We start from the raw sequence: 19,003 nt of genomic DNA, 5'->3' as shown, positions 1-19,003 counted from the left end.
GAAGAAAATATTAACTTACCGCATTTTTACTAATTGCATGTGGTGGCAGCACTTGAATATCAGCGTCGCCTTCTTCTTTTACTTCGAGTTTAATGCCATCAGTAGTATTAGATCCTAATGCTGTTGCACCAGCAATATCACATTTGTTGTTGACATTATTATTACTATTTATATTGCTAATATTGTCGTTTAGCTTAATACCGCCGCTACTTAAATTACCACCACTGCAACCACTATTCGATGTGGCAGAAGAGGAGGACGTTATCAATGAGGTTGTTATTGTCGTGCTACCACTAACTGTGTTACCACCACATATCACAACTTTGTTATCACTACTACTAGTACTTCCACTATTACAAATATTTGCACTACTAGAAGAATTTTGTAAATGTTGTGCATTTGCACCACTCGCAGCAGCACCACACGGCGTTGTAGATATAGCGCTAACTAATGTCGTCGCAGCAGCAGCTGAAGCTGTAGATGTTGTTGTTGGTGATGAAGATGCTGCCGTTGACGAAGACGTTAATGCCGAAGAGTTTAACAGAATCTTATTGTTATTAATACTACTACTATTGCTATTACTATTGTTATTTTTACACTGTGATTGCGTTGTAGTCCTATTACAGTCATTTGTATCACTTTTATCAACACCAACCCCCCCACTACCACCACCGATTGCAGCCGATGACGATGTTGAGGACGGTGAAGACAGCGACGAGGAGTTTGGCGATGATGACGTACCTGCTGCTGTTGTTGACGATGCCATACCACCAACAGCACCACCATTGCCTCCCATTGATGACGACGATATAGTTGGAATCGTTGTTGAGCCTGTTGTAAATGGTGTGGCGGTTATTGTTGACGGGTTCGACGCAGATGACAATGACATATTTATATGACCAGTTAGTGCGTCTTTTGAATCTTCGGACTTGATTGTTGTATGACCAATGACGGAAGAATTATTATTCACTCCGCCACTTGAAGGTGTCCTACTTTTACTATTTTTCGGACAGTCCATATCGGAAGGATCAACATCCATCTTTTCTATGTCATCTATAAATAAAAAGTTAAATTATTAATTACTTATTAAAAACTTATTTTTTTGCAATGTTTAAAAATATTTCAAAAATTAACTCACCATCATCACGTTCATCATCACTTAACGGCTGACGCGTTGAAAAGAACAAATCAGGCACAAATTGTCTTAAAATATGTTTAATCTTAGCTTTCTCTTGCTTTTGTATTCCAGTCTGTCGTTTCACATGGTGAATAAGCAAATTAGCCGCATCATCCAATATTGTTTTATCTTTATAGGGTAAAATTAAATGCGGACCAGCCATAGGCTCTGAGGATTCTTCATCTTGATCATGCCGCTAAAAAGAACAACAAAAAAACACACATTTTGTTAAAAAAAGAAAGTCTTTGAAAAATAATATTCTAATTATTTTACCTCATCATATAAAGTCTCAATCTCATTAAAGAGACTTTTCGATCGAAGGGCTTTTGTGTCATTTGGCTTGAAGTTGATTGCCTGATGATCCAGAGATTTCAAATAGAACTTCTCATTCTGTTCTCGCCATTGTTTGTTAAAATTCTGCAAATGAAAACACATATTTTAATGCTGATTAAATTTAAAATTAATAAATCAAACCTTTTGGGCCTCACGCCATTCTTCTTCTTTGACTTTAAGGCGCTTCAAAACAATTGGCACAGCAACGCCCGGATTCTTTTTCAGCCCTTGAATAATCTCTCCCGCTTTATCACCATAAATTCTATGAATAGCTCGCTGATGGATTGTCTGTGAGCTGCCACCTAAATAGTCATCTAGATGATATCTTTGCACCTCTTCCTGCGTCATACGAGATAGCTTCTTTTGAACACCTTCCAGCACACGTATTGTTGCACTATTTGTCTCAATGACAACGTCTAATTCGAAACGCTCATCTTCAGTTCTGTGGATATTTCTTTTGGTTTAGAATTTTGTATAGGAAAAATTAATTAACAAAAAAAGCAAAAGAAAAATAAAGGTAAGGTATTTCATGTGTGTGTGTGTGTTTGGTTTGTATGCGAGTGAGTTTCATGTATGGAGTGAATGTTGTTTCGTTTGAGTTAAATTTTCAAAGCAATGAGATAATAAAATGAAAAAGATAAAAATGAAAATTTAAAAAATAATCCAACCCACCTATAGATAATTTCCTCAAACTGTGTCTTCCGCGATGTCACAAACGTAGAGTCTTCACTCGCCCAAGTTGGAAAAGATACCCACGTATCGTTAAGAACTTCTCTACACAGAGGTGTCCGTCCGGAACACTTTTTCGGTATGGTAGACTTCGGCAGAGCACAATAGCTGGCACCTAACCGCTTGCAAGAAGTTAAATCAATTTCTTGGGCTAACTCTCCACCTTGATTGCGATCTTGACGCTGCGCTGCTTGTATGGGAATACCTTCGGGAACGCATGGTGGTCCCAAAAAGTCTTGAAACCATCGATGCAGCTCAGGGAATTTACTTAAAAACGGCGAGACCAAGTTGAGCAGCTCGGTCTTCGACACAATCTCTTGATTAAACAGCGTCAGACAACGCAGGAAATTCTCATACACTTCAGGGCTACGTAAAGCCTTGCGTACTTTGTCAAAAAATGCACCCTCTTCCAGAGATCCATAGCGAAATGCCTCCGAGTAGGTTATGTCCCGTGATATAGGCTTATGGCGTTTAGCTGGAGGTCCACCGCTTTCTTCCAAATTAGGTCCTCCAATTCGACGTGATGGTATGTGACCACCTCCACTTCCACCTAAACCAACAGGCATGGCACTGAAACTCGGCGATTTCTTAGTTTGCGAGGAGGAATTGTATTTTTGATTATGATGATTGCGTTCTTTTTCATTTCTTTGCACCGTATGATGATAATCCTTCTCATACACCAAATCACGATCAAATCTTGAGAGATTATTATTCTGCGAGTTATTGTAGTTTTTCAGGGCGGAAGGAATGCTATTTGGTCCTGAACCACCACCACTAACACCGCCACCACCACCACCACTAACAGACAATGGCATTCCAGCTAGATTTGAACCAAGTGCAGGTGCAGGAGCAGCATTACTACCAACGTTACTGCCAATTGCAGCTGACATTACTTTCTTGTGATCGTTGTGCGCTTTGTTCATGTATTGTGCGGTTTGATGGCTCGTCGCATCCGGAAGGAATTGACCAAATTCTCGAAGCAAATCCTCATTCTGATCGAAGAGCATTGCCACTTGTGTATAGACTTCGGCTTCAGTTAAGGTTTTACCTTGTTGTTGTACGTTGCCTTCTTTTTGGACTTTCTGTTCCTTTTGATATGTGTGCAGGATTTCAAGGAAACGCTTGTACTTTTCGGGTTGATTTTGGAAGCGGTTCTGTCGTAAGAAAAATTCAAAAAAAAAATATTATTATTATATGGGAAGTTCTTAAATTCAAAAATATAGAGTATCCTTTAAAGCTATTTGGTTAATTACAACACTTAACATTGGACAGGACTTCTACAAACAAAACATGCCCCTTTTAGTAATGAAGTCTGCTAAATAAAAAAATTGTCTAGCTTTCAAGTAGTAGCCAAAGCAGTGCTGTGAATTTTGACATTTATTTAAAGTTTTAAATAACCATCTGATCATAAGAACCCGATAGAATAAAAATAAGTTTAGTTTTGATATTGTTTGACAAGCTTTCCCTTGTATTATTTAGAGATTAAGGTCATTTCGGTCTCAATTTGCATTAAGAACAATAAATCAAAAAAGTTACAAGAAACCGGTATAAATGAATTATCGGCAATTCTAAGAAAAGAAAGATTGAATCGCAAACCTTGAATAGACAGCCTGTTGACTAAGCAGACTATTCATTGAAAATAGAAACACCTTCCAATGTAAAGTAATTACCACGCCTTGAAAACTATCAATAAACTCACCTTAATTTTATTGACATAGGTAATGGCATGATTGAACTCCACCGGTTGATTTTGCTGTCCGCTAGCCTCACTCATCAAAATCGATTGATGTGCCTGTGAGATTTGATGCAGATTATGACCTTGCGGACTGAGTTCACTCAGTGAGTTTGGTGTTGGTGGACCAGGCATTATATTATTACTAGACTGCGATAGTGTTCGTTCTCGATCGCGTGAATAATTTTGTGGTACTTGTACCGCTGATGTTGGTGGAATAGCTGATGATAGAGCAGGTTGTGGAACTGTAGCGGCCGACTGCTGCTGTGGCGGCGGTAATGTATGGATTGTTGGTGGTGTTCCTGCCGACGCAGCATTTACTGCTGATGGATGTGTTATTAAATTAACAGGCCCGATTGTTTGTATTTTATGCACTGTAGCTGCACTCTGCATATTACTAGGCTTATGAGCTGGACTTGAAATTGGTGCTAAGCAAACTGAAGGGCCGGGAATTCCTACGGCAGAGGCATTGCCCGGAGTCGATGGCATCGAAACAAATGGCACCGAGATTCCCTGATCGTCGGAACGGATTTCAATTTTGTATCCTGGTGGAAGAAACATATTGAAGCCGTAGATCAGTTCAGTATGGCCTTTGAAAAGGTTCGAAACTCTTTGAATAACACCAGGCGTATCAATGCAATGCGATTTAAATTCCTTCATAATGTCCAGAAAATTGTTATAGATTTGTGGTTGATCTGCATATTGGAATTTGACTTGATCTAAATAGCTGAGTGCATCTTCGACTTTTAAGCGAGCCGGAGCTCCGGGTCCAGGTTGTGGAACGGAATTTCCACCTGTGCTATCTGCAACCGCTACCATTTGCGCCTGCACATTACCAACCATTGCTCCACTAGCTCCTCCTCCGCCTCCGCTACCACCACCACTCGACCCACCTGTGCCAGTTCGTTGACGTATTGAGTTTGATGTTGCGTTCATGTTCGTGTTGGAGACATGAGCAGCTACTGATGCAACCACATCGGGTCCTAAAGTTTGTGTTTTCAGACCACCTGGTATTGGGGCAACATTATAAGCTGAAAAAAAAAAAGAAAACGTAATATTAATAAATTGAATGTGGCTTAAAATATTTTAAATTTCTTACAAGTTGAATACTGAACAGTTTGTGATTGTACACCGCCACCAGTGCCGGGCACAACATTTGGTCCATTGTCGGGTACATTTGCCGTTTTAAGGACACCAGCCGGTGTTGCTGCTGGAAGATATTGAATTGTTTGACCACTACCATGTTGAGTTGTGAGTATTCGATGATGACCAGCATTCGAGTTGGTACCACTTCCCCCGCCGCCTACTCCCACCACGCCTCCCCCTCCTCCTCCACCTCCGGGGCCTCCTCCTCCCCCGCCCGCACTTGGCCTTTGGCCATATTGAACTTCTTCAACTCGCGTTCGTTTCATCATTCCCATAAAACTTTTTTTTTTAATTTCAAGGAAGTTCAAGTGCTCAAGGAGTTTAAGTTGTTTGTTTTTCTTTCTAGTTGTTTTTTTTTTTGTAACTTTAATTGGTGTCTGAGTTAAGCCGACTCTTTTTATAGTTTTTTTGTTTTTGTATCGGCGTTTTCTTTTTTAAGAATTGGAATTTGTTAAATTCTTAATTTAGGGAAGAACCTTTTTTCTTCTTCTTCTTTTTTATATTTCTTATTTAATTGTTTAATCTTTTGTGCAAGAAAATATTAACAAATCGCTCCATAGAAGATCACATTAGTGATTGTTTAATATGTATTTTTCGCCGAAAATGTTTTTTGTTATAATCAATTTTATGTTGAATCATTAGAGACGACGACATTGGTGAATCTAAAGTGGAAGAAAACAAAAATAGAGTATAAGTTGATATGTTTTAACGAATAAGTACATTCTAAAAGATATTGATAAAGATCAACTTTAAGCGTGGCTTATAATAATCTATTAGATAGGTCAGTTTAGTTTCATAGAAATTTTACGATGCAGTTCAAATCTACAAAACATCATAGAAAATATTCTCTCAAAAAAATAGGTCTAGAAACCTATTATAATCTGAAGGGCAGTGCTGCTCTGATGTTCCTTCCCACTACTTTGAGTACATTTTTCGACCTATTTTTTTTAGTTGCCAAAACTTTGGTAGTTCTTGTTATAATAGTAAAATTTTTGTCACTAATTATACAGTTTTGCCATATTAAATAATTATCTTTTAAAATATAGAATACCACAGGTAAACTTTTTTAAATTTAACTGTTTAAACATAAAAACCGAAGCCTACCTCAGGTATCTGCCGAAATTTGTTTTCCAAAAACTTTTTCCTTATACCGCCTTTTTACTTTTATTTCATATAGGTTGATAAATATGTACATTCTTCACTTATGAGCTTTTAACAACAAAAAATGTAAATTATGAAACTTTTTTCTATTAATTTAAGTTAAGGTAAAAGACAGTATTGGTTATTCGGGAATTCTCTGCAACGTAACTCGTCTTCCAATGCCTTTTTCAAAAAATAAGGCTTCACATTGTACATATGCCTATTTTTTTTTAAAAGGTTTACCGCTGACGCTGCTATATGAAAAGCCTAGGACAGTGAAATCGATATTTATTCTACTCATGCAGCTCTAACTAAGAAAATAATATTTAACTTATAGGTACACACACTTGATCAACACATCTTTTTTTCCAAGGTCCACACAATTCAATTAAAAATAACTTCAATCAAATTAGTTGGCGGGCGGCTTTCGCTAATATAGAGACAGTACTAACAGTACTATTAGAGAACTCCTACTTTATTAAAACAAAGAAAAACTTTTCAAAAAGTTCTTGCTAACGTCGGGGTTGTTATCTAGTGAAGACGAACACAAAATATACACTAAACTCCTTTTACAAGTGAAATGTGTTTTTTTTTTGCAGGGAGAAAGAAAACTTTGCAATATTTAGCGTACAAATCTGCATCGCCCACCCACTCTGGCCCACCAAATACTGTGTTCCATAACTGGTTATGTAACTTCAAGATGCGCATGATCCTTTCAAAAATGCATCGGGCGGGCAAACATTAGTCCTTTTTTTCCATCCAAAACCATCATCATCCTTTGTTAGAAAATCTAGCCATCTAGGAGGATGAAGAGTAGAGAGGGAATGAGAGAATAAAACTTTACAAAAAAAAAAAGAAGTAGAAACTTTTCGTTCGAAAAGCGGGATAATTCAAATGCAGATATATGTAGGTAAGGTATAGGTACTTCGATGTACACACAAATGCATTTTATATTCGTCATATATGGAAACATCATACACCTCCTAGGAGCACATAATATATGCAAGGCAAGTACGAGTATATGGACACAGAGACGAATAGATTTTTCTCACATTTGTTGCACTGCACAGTGCACACACAAAAAAAATACACAGTGTCAGTAGTCGTCAGTATGTACACATTCTTCACCGGTCGGTCACAAAATATGGTCAAAATGCGCTGCTGCACAAGTTCTGCATCTATCCATGAGACATGCGAGTGCTAGGAGGAGATACACACACGACTTTTTCATTTTCAGTAGTTCAATAATCTACGAATAGAAAAAGTTCATTTTTATTTTTGTTCTTCAATATTTCTAATCTTGTTTTTTGTTGTTGTGTTGCTTTTGTTGTTGTTGTTTTTGTAAGTAAGAAAAACCGAATTCAAATTATTGCTGTGTTGTGTTCCTACTCTCTTAAATAGTGCTTGACCATCATCATCATCACAAACACACAATTATGGTTGTTGGAATTGGAAGTTCGGATCGGATGGGCGCTAGTTGTGCATTTTCATATGCCTGGTTGGGATCTGTCGTTGTCGATGGCGATGTCGATTTCTCCTCTTATGGAACTCGCGCCTTCAATTAAAATTGCGCAGTTTCTTTAAACGCTCTCACATTTTGTTCAAATTTGTGTTTTTTTTTTATTTTGTTCACTATTCTATCTTTTCTTCTTCTTTTTCTGCTTCTCATTCTTCTTCTTTTGAATAAACTTTGTGTGTTAAAAAAGAGGAATTTTTGATTAAATTTTAAGAATAAAAAGATTACAATCGAAATGTTAAAACAAAATATCAACAAGGGCAGCTAGTTCGGTCGAACGAAATGTGTCAAACTAAAGAAACAGCAGAAGATGAACACAGAAATAACAACAAAAGACCTAGCGAATGAAATGAAAATCAAATAATATATGAAGAAAGCCTTGGTCGGAGTTCCGTAAACAGTATTATTTTGTGTCAATTTTATAGTTTTGTTAGAAAAGTTCCCTTGAAAAAATATTCAAAGTACCTACCTATATGAAATCATATTACAAGAATAATAAGTAGGTACCTACATAATCATTTGTTGATTCAATTCCCATCATACAATTAAATATAATCGAATATTGGGTAAACTAATGATAAAGCTTGGTTTCATTTTAACTTTGGATAACGATTAAAAAAAAGGTACCTATCACTTTTTTATTAGTTTAACTAGTTAGTAAAGAGAGCTTAGTTATCGACTGACTCCAAAAGTCATATGAATAAATAATAAATTTAGTCAAGATTTTTGGATCATGGCCATTCGTTCTTTGTCTACTCAAACCAATTTATAGAAAGTTAATTCATAACGTTTGTTGAGAAATTTTATTTGCTTAGGGCCACGTGTTCATGTCAACAGCATGTTTTATTTTAAATGTAGGGTTTGTTTACTCTTAAGAACGTGCGTACTTTTTGAATATACCACAAGACACAAAAAAATTCAAATTAACGCCAGCCTGAATTTGATAAATTCTCTGATAAAACAAACTAAGCTTCAACTGACTAAAAACCTAATTTGTATACACGTACAAAAGCTACTGTGTCTACTTAAATTCATAGTAAAAACCTAAGTTGACGGTAGATGGCGTGGCTAAATATTTATTGTTAGCAGCAAACAAAGGGACAACTTCTCTGCCAATGAACAATTTTAATCCTGAAAGTTAAAACATTTTTTAACTCAATTTTAAACAAGTTAGAATTGCACACATAGGTAAAAGAAACTCTTTAACTACAAGAAAGTTTCACTGAACTAGTGAATTAAAGAAATTATGATTTTAGGATTAATTTTTAATGTTGGTTAAAATGGGGGCTATCGTGAATAAAATTTTCCACAGAATTTTTCTCACCTTCGAAAGTTAGAAGTGCGAATAATCAGCCCTAATGATTTCCATCGTAATCGGAAATTTTAAGAATCCCGAAAAACTGTATCATGAAATTGGTTCGTAATGCAAAATTTTATGAGATTTTACATAACGAACGGATGTCATAATAAAGTTTTTTGGGATTCGTACAAATTTCCGATTACGATGGAATTTATGATAGGGCTGAATGTCAAAATTGTTATTTGGAGTTTGATAAGTTATATCAATAATTCAATTTTTGGGGACCTTAGCTTTCATTTCATTTGGTTTTATTTGAGCTTACAAGCAAAAGTTGGAAATTATTCCTAGGAAAAATTGTATTCCCTCTAGCCCCCAATCTAAATTTGGAATAATTTCAATACAAATACCTAGCTAAGAATTTAAATAACACTGATTTTATTAATTTTCTGTCAAAGTAAATAAATGATACCCTTTAAGATATTTAGAATTGAGTTCTCCCACAGGTCTTAAATAATTTGAATCCATGTAAACTTTTTCTTGCTATATGATGCATGAAGGATTGAAGATTTCTTTGGTGCAATTAATGGTTTGACTACTCATATACAATCGGCCTTATCGCCCAGAGAAAAAAAATCAGAGCAAATATTTCTTATAAAATATTGAGTTCGTAAAGAGTAGTCCCAGTGGAAAAAATTGTTTAACACTGAAGGTAAAAAAGTGTTTTTCATTCCCAATACAAATTTTCTTTGACATGTACGGCCCATGAAAAGTAGGAAACATGCAGCAGTTCATACAAAGCCTTATTCTTATTCCAAACACTTGGTTAGAAGAGTGTGTTTTTTTTTTAATTAAAGAAGGTTTATCTAATTGATATTTGTAAAATGAATTCAGTATTTAGTGCATTATATTACATTAGGAAAATTAATGATGTTAATTACTGAAAAACACTTGCTTTTAAAAATTAATAATACCTTTTATATGAAACAAACCAATATTTTAATCATTCTATTTTATTTGGGTTGACCGAATGCTATCTGATAAAACTGTTTTGCCAAAATATACCTACTTACTTCGAAAATGTTTACAATATTGTAGATTGTAGAAGCATTTATTTGAATAATCATTAAGATCATAGTATGACGTAATTTGCTTATGGGTGTTCTGTGTTTACGTTCCCATTTTATTATCTCCACAAGACCAAATGATTAAGTTCTTATTATTTGTCTGCTATACCTATTTTTTGTTTCTTTCTTAAACAAAAAAAAGTAGGTAAGTGCATAATGAATAAAATACATACACATATGATAATTTTGATGCGTTTTTTGATTAAAAACAACAAAACAAAAAATAAAATACTTTATTTTTTGTTTTTGTTTGGAAAAATTATAATTGTACTTTTGTTGTATATTTTGTACATTTTCAAGAAATAAGTACCATTTGTTGGGGTTTAATTATGAACAGGCGGGCACGGAATGTAGGTTTTTTTTAAGAAAACAACAAAACTCCCTTCTGTAGTGAAAGATACAACAGAAAAAGTATATTTTAAAAAACGACACCGCGCAATCGCATTTTTATTTTCTTCAAAGTATGAGTAAGACTCAAAATCTCACTACCACAACCACAAACAAAAAACACTAAATATTTAGACGAAGAGGCAGGCAGGAACAAAAAGTGAGAGATACAGCAGCAGAAGTGAAATCATATAGAGATAGATTCACTTAAGCTTAAGCAATGTGTTCTTTTACAATGTGTACATAATATTATCGAAATGAATAAAATAAAAATGAAAACACGATAGAACTTGTTCAAAATGTCATAATATTTTGATACATCGGATAAGGAATTTTACAGAATTTCGATAAATTTTGCAACTTTGAAGAAATATGGGGAGCAGCCTAGCTTATCGAAAAATTGTGTTCTAATTTCACACCTTTCTTCTTCTCGCAAAAAGCAGGTAAATTTCGTGTGTACTTTAGATAATGAAACTAAAACATACCATATATCTAAATATGTACATACGTAGTCATACTATATATTTTATTATATTCGATTCGATTCACGGATGTGAACACAACGTTCTCAAAGAGAAAGAGGTGAAGGCAGCAACAAAAACAACAACGACCGACGACGACTACGACGACGACGAAAACGACAACGACGATAGCAAATAATAATAGCACTGCTGGCTGCCACCTTCATCATCATCATCACCATCATCGAATGGTTTTGGTTTAGAGTTTTTAGTATAGGAAGGATGATAAGATACCTATACGTTTTTAATCGTTATTTTCCATTGAATTTTTGAAACGTTTTCAAAATTTGGTCATTGGATACACATGATTTGTGGATTTTTATTTTGTATTGCCGAAATAAAATACACGAAAACAAAACCCGAGCCACAAATTCCTTAATTTTTCCGGATAATTTGTCAACCATTTTGTTCGTGAGACAAGAAAAACAATCTATTAATAAATACAACACCACAACGAAGCAAAACGAATGAAAAACAAAATAAAATATAGAAGAACAAAAAAAAAACTAAAAACGAAATAATTATAACCACAATTACAAATAGAGTGACCTAACCTAGAAAAAAAATTTAAAAAAAAAAAACTACTTAACGAGACAAGCAACACAAAATATAAAAATATATGAACATTAATGTAGGTACACATTGGATAGGCATTTTGAAGTCTTTTTTGTAATTTTTTTGAATTTAATTTAATTGAATTTAAATTTTAATTTTAATTATTCTTCACCTTAGTAGTAGATGTAGTTTCTTTGCTTGACTGTACATTTCTTGTATTTATTGGAAAATTACACTGCAAAGTATAATCACTCCAAATATTTTATTGCTTTGTTGGAAAAATTCAACAACGTTGGCAGAAGAAATTTTTTTTTTTGCTTTTTCACTTAAATATATTTAATTGCTTTTAATGTAAACTTTCTTCACTTGGACAGACATAAAATATTCGCTTTCAGATGTTATTGCACTCGGTTCGGTCGTGTCGGAGAAGTCAATCTCAACCTTCCGATTAAATTTATTCACTTTTTCGATGGATTTAAACGTCGAACAAAAAACGAAAGCGTTTTATTTTTGTTTAAAGTTTATTATTCAATTTTTTTGTTGAATTTTCTTTTTGTTTAAATAATCGTAAAATGTTTTAGCTGCTGTTTTTTAAAGTGACGCGGTAGCAGCAGTTCCTCGGCTCTCGACATTTCGATCGACAATACTCCATATAATTCTTCCAGATAGATAATAGATACATTTTTAAATACGTGTATGGCAACGTTGTTGTTTTTCGGTTATATATTATAAACTATACTCTATATACTACAGATTTATGTATATACATATTTGTGTTTGTATGTGTGTTTCTAGGGGTAATATATTTGAAGGTATCAAAGGCCCAAGCAACAACAAACTCTACCTGCATACATACACATAGTTATCGTCTGTACAGGAGAAACTGTATATCTCGTTTTTCCACTAAAAGTTTTTTAAACACACTATACTTTTCTGGCAAAAGGTATTTTTCAATTCATTCGATATTGCATTGTATTGTATAATTTCTACATAAACAAATATTATGTGTGTGGTGGTAGTGGTAGATGTTTGATTGTATAAGTGAGCTAGAGGTATATAAATGCGCAAACGTATATTTGAGAACTGAGTTACAAATTCTATCTCTTGAAGAGAAACACTAAAAACCGGATTTTCAATTTCAATACATCTACTTAAGTACTCTTGAATTTTGTATAGAAAATATCAACGAACAGAGTTGCCATCGAAGATTATAATAATGAGATAATAACTTAAGGGGATCTTAGTTGTTTCTGGGAAATACCTGTCATTTAGTATAATCTATATAGGCTTGTATTTTATAATGTATATAAGTAAATATGTATGTATATACATATGTATGTATATACATATGTATGTATATACATATGTATATAGTGTATAAATATATATATATTTATATGTAATACTTCATTTTGACAACGAAACAGCTGATTGTTATATGTTTGGTTTAAATCATACGATGGTTTATTTCAGTAATGAAGGCTGCAAATTACTTTGGTTATACCTAAATATCATGAGACATAAATACTCTTTACAAAAAACTTTAACTCAAAAACTGTAAAAAAATATTTATATGAAAAAATGGCGCCCGACGTGAGGATTCCTTGCTTTACTGTAATCAAAAATAAAAACTTAATAGCTCATGTGATGGTTTATTTCCTTAGGGTTAGATATTAATTTGTATATACCTAAATTTCATAAGAAATAAACTATCTTTACAATTTCAATAATGGAAAATGGAGCCCAACGTGGGGATTTCTTGCGTTACTATTATTAAATATAAAAACTAACTTATACAATGGTTTATTTCAGCAAAGTTTGGATATACCTAAACACCAGGAGAAATAAATACTCATTTTAAAATTTTAAAGTTGTCAAGTGTAAAAAAAAATATTATGAGAAAATGGCGCCCAACGTGAGGAGTTCTTGCTTTATCATAACAAAACATAAAATAGAGGATTAACAAGAGATACAAACAACACAAGGCAGAAAAACAGTGGAGAAAAAATACACCACAAAAACTTTCGGCAGGTTTTAGATGATTCCCCATCGTTCTTTTTATCCCGCTTACTAAGTTTTTTTTCGGTTATTGATACGAAAAGATGATCAGTGGTTATGCCTTGCCAAAAAAAATACTAACATCTAAGTTTTGTAAAGCTTTGAAATGTTCTCCTTTGGAATTAATTTTGACAGAACTAAATTGAAGAATCAAAACATGTCACTGAAACATAATATGTACAAAACAGTTTTTCCATTTTGCTACGATGTTAATTTGTAATACTACATAAAGAAATTGGGCATAGCAAAAATATTCGTGTACTTCATTTCGATATGAGTCAGTTTGCGGTAGGCTCAAGTAAAATCAATATTCTTTATCCACTATATTTTTTTGTTATTTTAAGACAACTATTTGGTTATTGAGATTATTTTATTCAACACTTTTTGATTTATAGACAACATACAAAGCTAGAAATTGTGTGGCGCCCAACGTGAAGCTCATTTTCTTTTTTTTTAATTAAGAATTCTAGTTTCGTTATTTAGATCATTTTTTATTCATTCAAGAACCAAATCACTAGATTTTGGCTTTCTATAAACTCTGGAATTAAGAATATTTGTATTTTAGTTCGGTATGATACTTGAGTTCACATTATTTTTAGATCTAAATTTAAATTAATCCTGTAAAACTTCTAACAAAAAGTTTAATTTTTTAATTGACTTATTTTTTTTTATAAAGTTTTTTGCTTCTAGACAAATGAATGAAGAAAATCAATTAAATTTCAAGTTAATTCTTGCTTTCAAATTGTATTGTATTCAACGACAACAAACTCCCTTATCAAAGGCTGCAAACATTGGCTATGATAAACAATAACAAAAAAAAAAGGAATATGTGTTCTCATACCGAAACATCCCGGATAAAAATGAATTTTGCCCCTCTTGTTTTTGGGTGCTTCGCAGTTACACAGAAATTCACACTACTATTAGTTAGAAAGACTGTAGAAATAGGTGATTATGGGTATTGGTAAACCAATTTGAGAGCAACTCATGGTAACAGCGCAAGTGCAAAAACCAAAGAATATGATAGTATGATCAACTGATAATAATTACAAGAGGAAGGGAACAAAAAGCCGTCACGAAAACTTTACAATAACATTACCAAACAAAACACTATCTCTAAAAAGATAACACAGATATCAAGTCAATAAATTGTTACTTTTTATCTTTAAATGATAAAAATACATTCCCAAACAGAATACTCTTCTTAAATAACAACACCCAAGCAGTCAGGTGAGAAGAATAATTAAATTAAAGCACCCCATCTTCTCTAAATAACATTTTTATTGCAAATTCTTTCATAACGATGATATTTCCTTAACTTGCGCGCATGTCCAGATTTACTAATTTGCCAAAATAAAATTTTCCTATCATACCTATAAACTTTAATAGAAAAAATAAAACACCTCTATCTCAATTTATAAAACACAAACAAGAAAAAATATTCACAAAAAACTTCGAACCGACTGGAATATGCGTAAATTGCATATATGTTTCTAGGTATGCAATGTTGGCAGCGATACGACTCGACTTTCTTATGGGTTTTATACCTATATGGAGGAACCACAAATCAGAAACAGAAAAACGTCCTTTTCCTGCAACAAATACTCTTCATCTGCATACCAAAAACCCAAATTTCCCCTTTTACCTCCCATTGTACCTGACACAGCCAGGATTCAAAAGCTAAAACTGTTTTCGTTGTATTTTTGCGCACACGATGCTTTTACGCAAGACGAATGCTTTTATATTTGAGCAACCCTTGATTATTTGTAAAATCGATGAAATTCGTATCAGAAGCGCAATATAAGACAAAAGAAACAAAATACATCTATTATTGACACAAACACGGACATGAGTGCCTTCGACACCAACCTTACAAATTTTGTATAAACAAATCCTCTAACAAAACCAACAAAACCACCAAAAATAAAATTGAACAAAAATCTGACTGTACTAGCAAAAGTTTTCATATGTTTTTCTTATTTTAATTTTTTTCCTCCCCAAAAACGTTTAACTTTTATTTTTTTAATTTTCACCACCAAGACGACATGAGCCCCTAATTCTCAGTTATTTGCACCGTGTGTGGAAGAGCAACCAAAATCATGACCTAGCACAAAGTCAGCAACCGCAGCGCTACGACACAGCAGGAAATTCATCAGACTCACACGACGTGCTTTGGCATATCACCCACCCTTTATATATATCATTCAATCTATTATAAATTACAACAGCAAAAGCGTTCGAAGCGGCTCGGCGTGGCGTGGCGCAGGTACAAAGCGTCAGAGCTTTTTTCTATTAAAAATATAAAAATAAACACGTAGTTATACATCTTATTTAGCGTTTCGTTGTATCAATTCTTATATAACATCAGACTGATTTTTTCCACAAAATATTGCGCCAACACTGCACTACAGCCAGGCAGAAAATGACAGTAGCAGCAAGTGGAGACAGAAAACAAATTGCCCTAAAGTTATAATAATACAAACAAATGAAATATAACAATAAAAAAAGGCTAGTTTCAGGTGGGGTTCTAAAAACATACGACGAAATGTATAAATAAAGTACAATTTTTATTAAAAATAAATGCAAAAATTGTTTGAATTCCATGATTTATTTAAATTTAAAGTGGAATTATTTCTTGGTTAAAAATAAAATAATATAAATAAAAACGACTTAAAAGCCAAAAATGTTACAAATGTTAGAAATGTATACGTGCAAGGTTATGTGGAACTTTTAGACGAATACATATTTGAGTTTTTTTGATTAGCAAAAAGTGTGCAATGAGATACTTATAAATAAAGTTTCTTCAAGTAGTTTACAGTGGTGTTTAAAAGTTTTAGGAGAACGAGCCATTTCTTTATTCTTTTTGACTTTTTTTCTGTAAAAAGAGCATCTTTCAGTTTACGCATGCAGATATCAATTATAGACTTGATTTCAGAACCTTGAACAAAACCAATTATTATGAGAACAAAAACGTATTTGATTAAGCTTTTATGCGTGTCTTTATTCAACATTAAAAATTCATTGCTATTTCTTGGTTTTTGAAAAGCAATACCTATCTTTTACCATGGCTTGAGAAATTACTTGAACACATTACCATTTCCTAGTCCCTATTAGGCGGATCAATTCTTCTAAACAAATAAAGTCTTCAAATTGGCTCTGACAGATTTCCGCCACACTAAAAACCCATGTCGTAAAAATAACCATCGAAAAGTCTTTATTATAATTTAAATGTTAAGTCTCAATTCATCATATAAATAAAATGTTACAGATCAACTACAAAACAACCTTGAATTGGGTTATCAGAATTTCGATAGGCATCATCGTGATGGTTTCACAGATCATACATTTACAACTTATTTAACCTCGTACCTATAAACATTTCATTGAAATCTATAAGAAAATATGTTTATCGTTCAAGAAACACCATAACTTAATGAAGCACAAAAGAAAATATTATCGTATAGGAAATTTAAAGAGCATAACAAACGTTTGCGCGAGAGTGTAACCAAAACCCAAAGTATATACGAATTTATTGTCTACTAATCCAATACACCAGAATCAAAGTCGTCGTCGCTGGTTTTTGCTTCAATTCAAACACAAGACATTTTTCCCAAGTATTCTCATTTCAGTGGTTTTGTGAAATCAGTCGACGACGGGCATTCAAACTTAGAGCCACAGTTCTCTTTTCCTTTCCGATTAAATAAAAAAAAATAAACCCCAAAACGAGAAGAACTCTTCGTGTGTGCATCTAAAATAAATGCCTTTTTATATGTGTACATAAATACATAAAAAAAAATGTTTATATAATTATTGAAGAAGAAAAAATAGTCATAATATGTTCTCCTCAGGAGAGCGATTGAGATACCATTGTGGCGAAAAGAGAAACGATTTGAATTAGAGGTGCTGCTGTTTATATTGAAAATATATATTTTTTGGAAACGTTATCTACATAATATCTGCTCTCGGAGGTTCACATTCTTCGGTCGAATAAAATGATCCAATGACGCTGTACACGAATAGAATGCCACAAGGTTCTTCATAGTGGGTGCGATATTTTTTTTATTTTACTTTAGTTGAAAATGCGTTTTGAGAATTGTGGAAATTATAATTAAAAAAAAAAACAACAGTCCCAACATAAGCGATTTTGCTCTTGGTGGCTTGTGTTTATTTGGTTGCGTTGTGATTGCTATGGGTCCGCGTATGGGACCACCACTACCTCCACCGCCGACGTCGGCCGTGTCGTGAACAAGATCGTGCTGGTTATCTCGTTCGCCTTTTAGAGAGTTCGCGCGCTGAAACAGGAATATGGTATTAATCGCTCGTAACCTGATTTTATAATCAACTCCACAGCGACAAGCTAAAGAAAACGGATACTACGTACGAATGAAATAATATATTTAAAAAAAAATCGATTGTTTGCCGGACGATTGATGGTAAAACTCGTGCGCAACACAAAATATGACGTCGGTTTGACGACGGTGCGGGGCGGCGAAGGCAAAAGGAGGTGAAAAGTAAAAATATTCTTCTTTGTTGTTTTTGGGTTGCCCATTGTCATTGTTAGTGTAAATCGCTGTTGCTTTTCCTTCAGACAATCTTCGGTTATTGATTTTATGTTAAATCTTTTTGATGTTGATTTGGTACAAAAATAATCTTTGATTTTTTGTGCCCCTCTCACTCTTGAATGAATTTTGTATGTTCCTTCATGCATAACTGCATTTGTTGAAAAGAAAAGAAGTCTTGAATTTTTAGAGCCCCAAAGTAAAGTGAGAAATTGCCTCTTCATCAGTCCATTCCAAAGCGAACACAACACAGAATCAGTCGCTTCTTTAACAAGTTTTTCAAGTTTTTTTTTCTGTATTTAATTTAACACAGATCTCTTGAAATCACAGTCTAAAAAGGGGGGCACATGGTTCAACTAATACTCATTGCTTGTTTGGGAAACTGCAAACAGCAAATGGAAAAACAAAACACCAATTTTGGTATTTTTTGTATCTCCTTTGAGATTGATGATGAGTGAATGTTTATGAACTCAAAATTGCTTTTGGTAATTACTTTTAAAAGAGTACCTCTCCTTTTGGTTCATTGGATACGTGATCATAGTTTCGTTCAATGTGACTTTTTCAATTGGAATGTATGCCCAAAAACAACAAATCTACGTCAATATTTTTATTTTTATATCAATTTTATTTTTGACTCATATCACAGATTAACGAATTGCAAGCTATTATGAATATCACGTCATTAGATATTCATTTATAGAGAAAAGTTTTTTTTTAATCCCAAACCAA

General features: G+C 33.5%; 1 protein-coding gene and 1 long non-coding RNA gene across 13 annotated transcripts in view; one reads left to right on the top strand and one right to left on the bottom strand.

The window, feature by feature from the left end:
• The window catches only part of LOC129951624 (paired amphipathic helix protein Sin3a), a 38,934-nt gene that overhangs the window by 8,916 nt on the left and 11,015 nt on the right, over window positions 1-19,003 (bottom strand). For 5 of the 8 annotated variants that reach the window (XM_056063869.1, XM_056063868.1, XM_056063873.1 and 2 more), the window contains 7 exons: window positions 5,071-5,779; window positions 3,939-5,002; window positions 2,183-3,393; window positions 1,652-1,964; window positions 1,451-1,594; window positions 1,139-1,373; window positions 20-1,053 (listed from right to left, as the gene is read on the bottom strand). In XM_056063869.1, coding sequence (XP_055919844.1) covers window positions 20-1,053; window positions 1,139-1,373; window positions 1,451-1,594; window positions 1,652-1,964; window positions 2,183-3,393; window positions 3,939-5,002; window positions 5,071-5,392 — 4,323 coding nt within the window. In that variant the 5' untranslated portion in view covers window positions 5,393-5,779. Of the gene's footprint in view, window positions 1-19; window positions 1,054-1,138; window positions 1,374-1,450; window positions 1,595-1,651; window positions 1,965-2,182; window positions 3,394-3,938; window positions 5,003-5,070; window positions 5,780-6,602; window positions 6,780-11,832; window positions 12,274-19,003 lie in introns of those variants that run through there. The other 3 variants (XM_056063867.1, XM_056063871.1, XM_056063872.1) reach the window with 3 other exon arrangements.
• On the top strand, window positions 7,690-17,839 carry LOC129951625 (uncharacterized). 5 transcript variants are annotated; one of them, XR_008782208.1, is made up of 3 exons: window positions 12,247-12,354; window positions 12,456-12,603; window positions 15,756-17,839. It is a non-coding gene; the product is annotated as an uncharacterized LOC129951625 (long non-coding RNA). The 5 variants fall into 5 exon arrangements; XR_008782211.1 differs by lacking the exons at window positions 12,247-12,354; window positions 12,456-12,603 and adding an exon at window positions 7,690-8,396; XR_008782210.1 differs by lacking the exons at window positions 12,247-12,354; window positions 12,456-12,603 and adding an exon at window positions 9,870-11,027.

Source organism: Eupeodes corollae, chromosome 3 (assembly GCF_945859685.1).
Source record: "Eupeodes corollae chromosome 3, idEupCoro1.1, whole genome shotgun sequence".
NCBI lineage: Eukaryota > Metazoa > Arthropoda > Insecta > Diptera > Syrphidae > Eupeodes > Eupeodes corollae.
The sequence above is the reverse complement of the archived record's forward strand: the minus strand, read 5'-3'. Positions and strand labels throughout refer to the sequence as shown.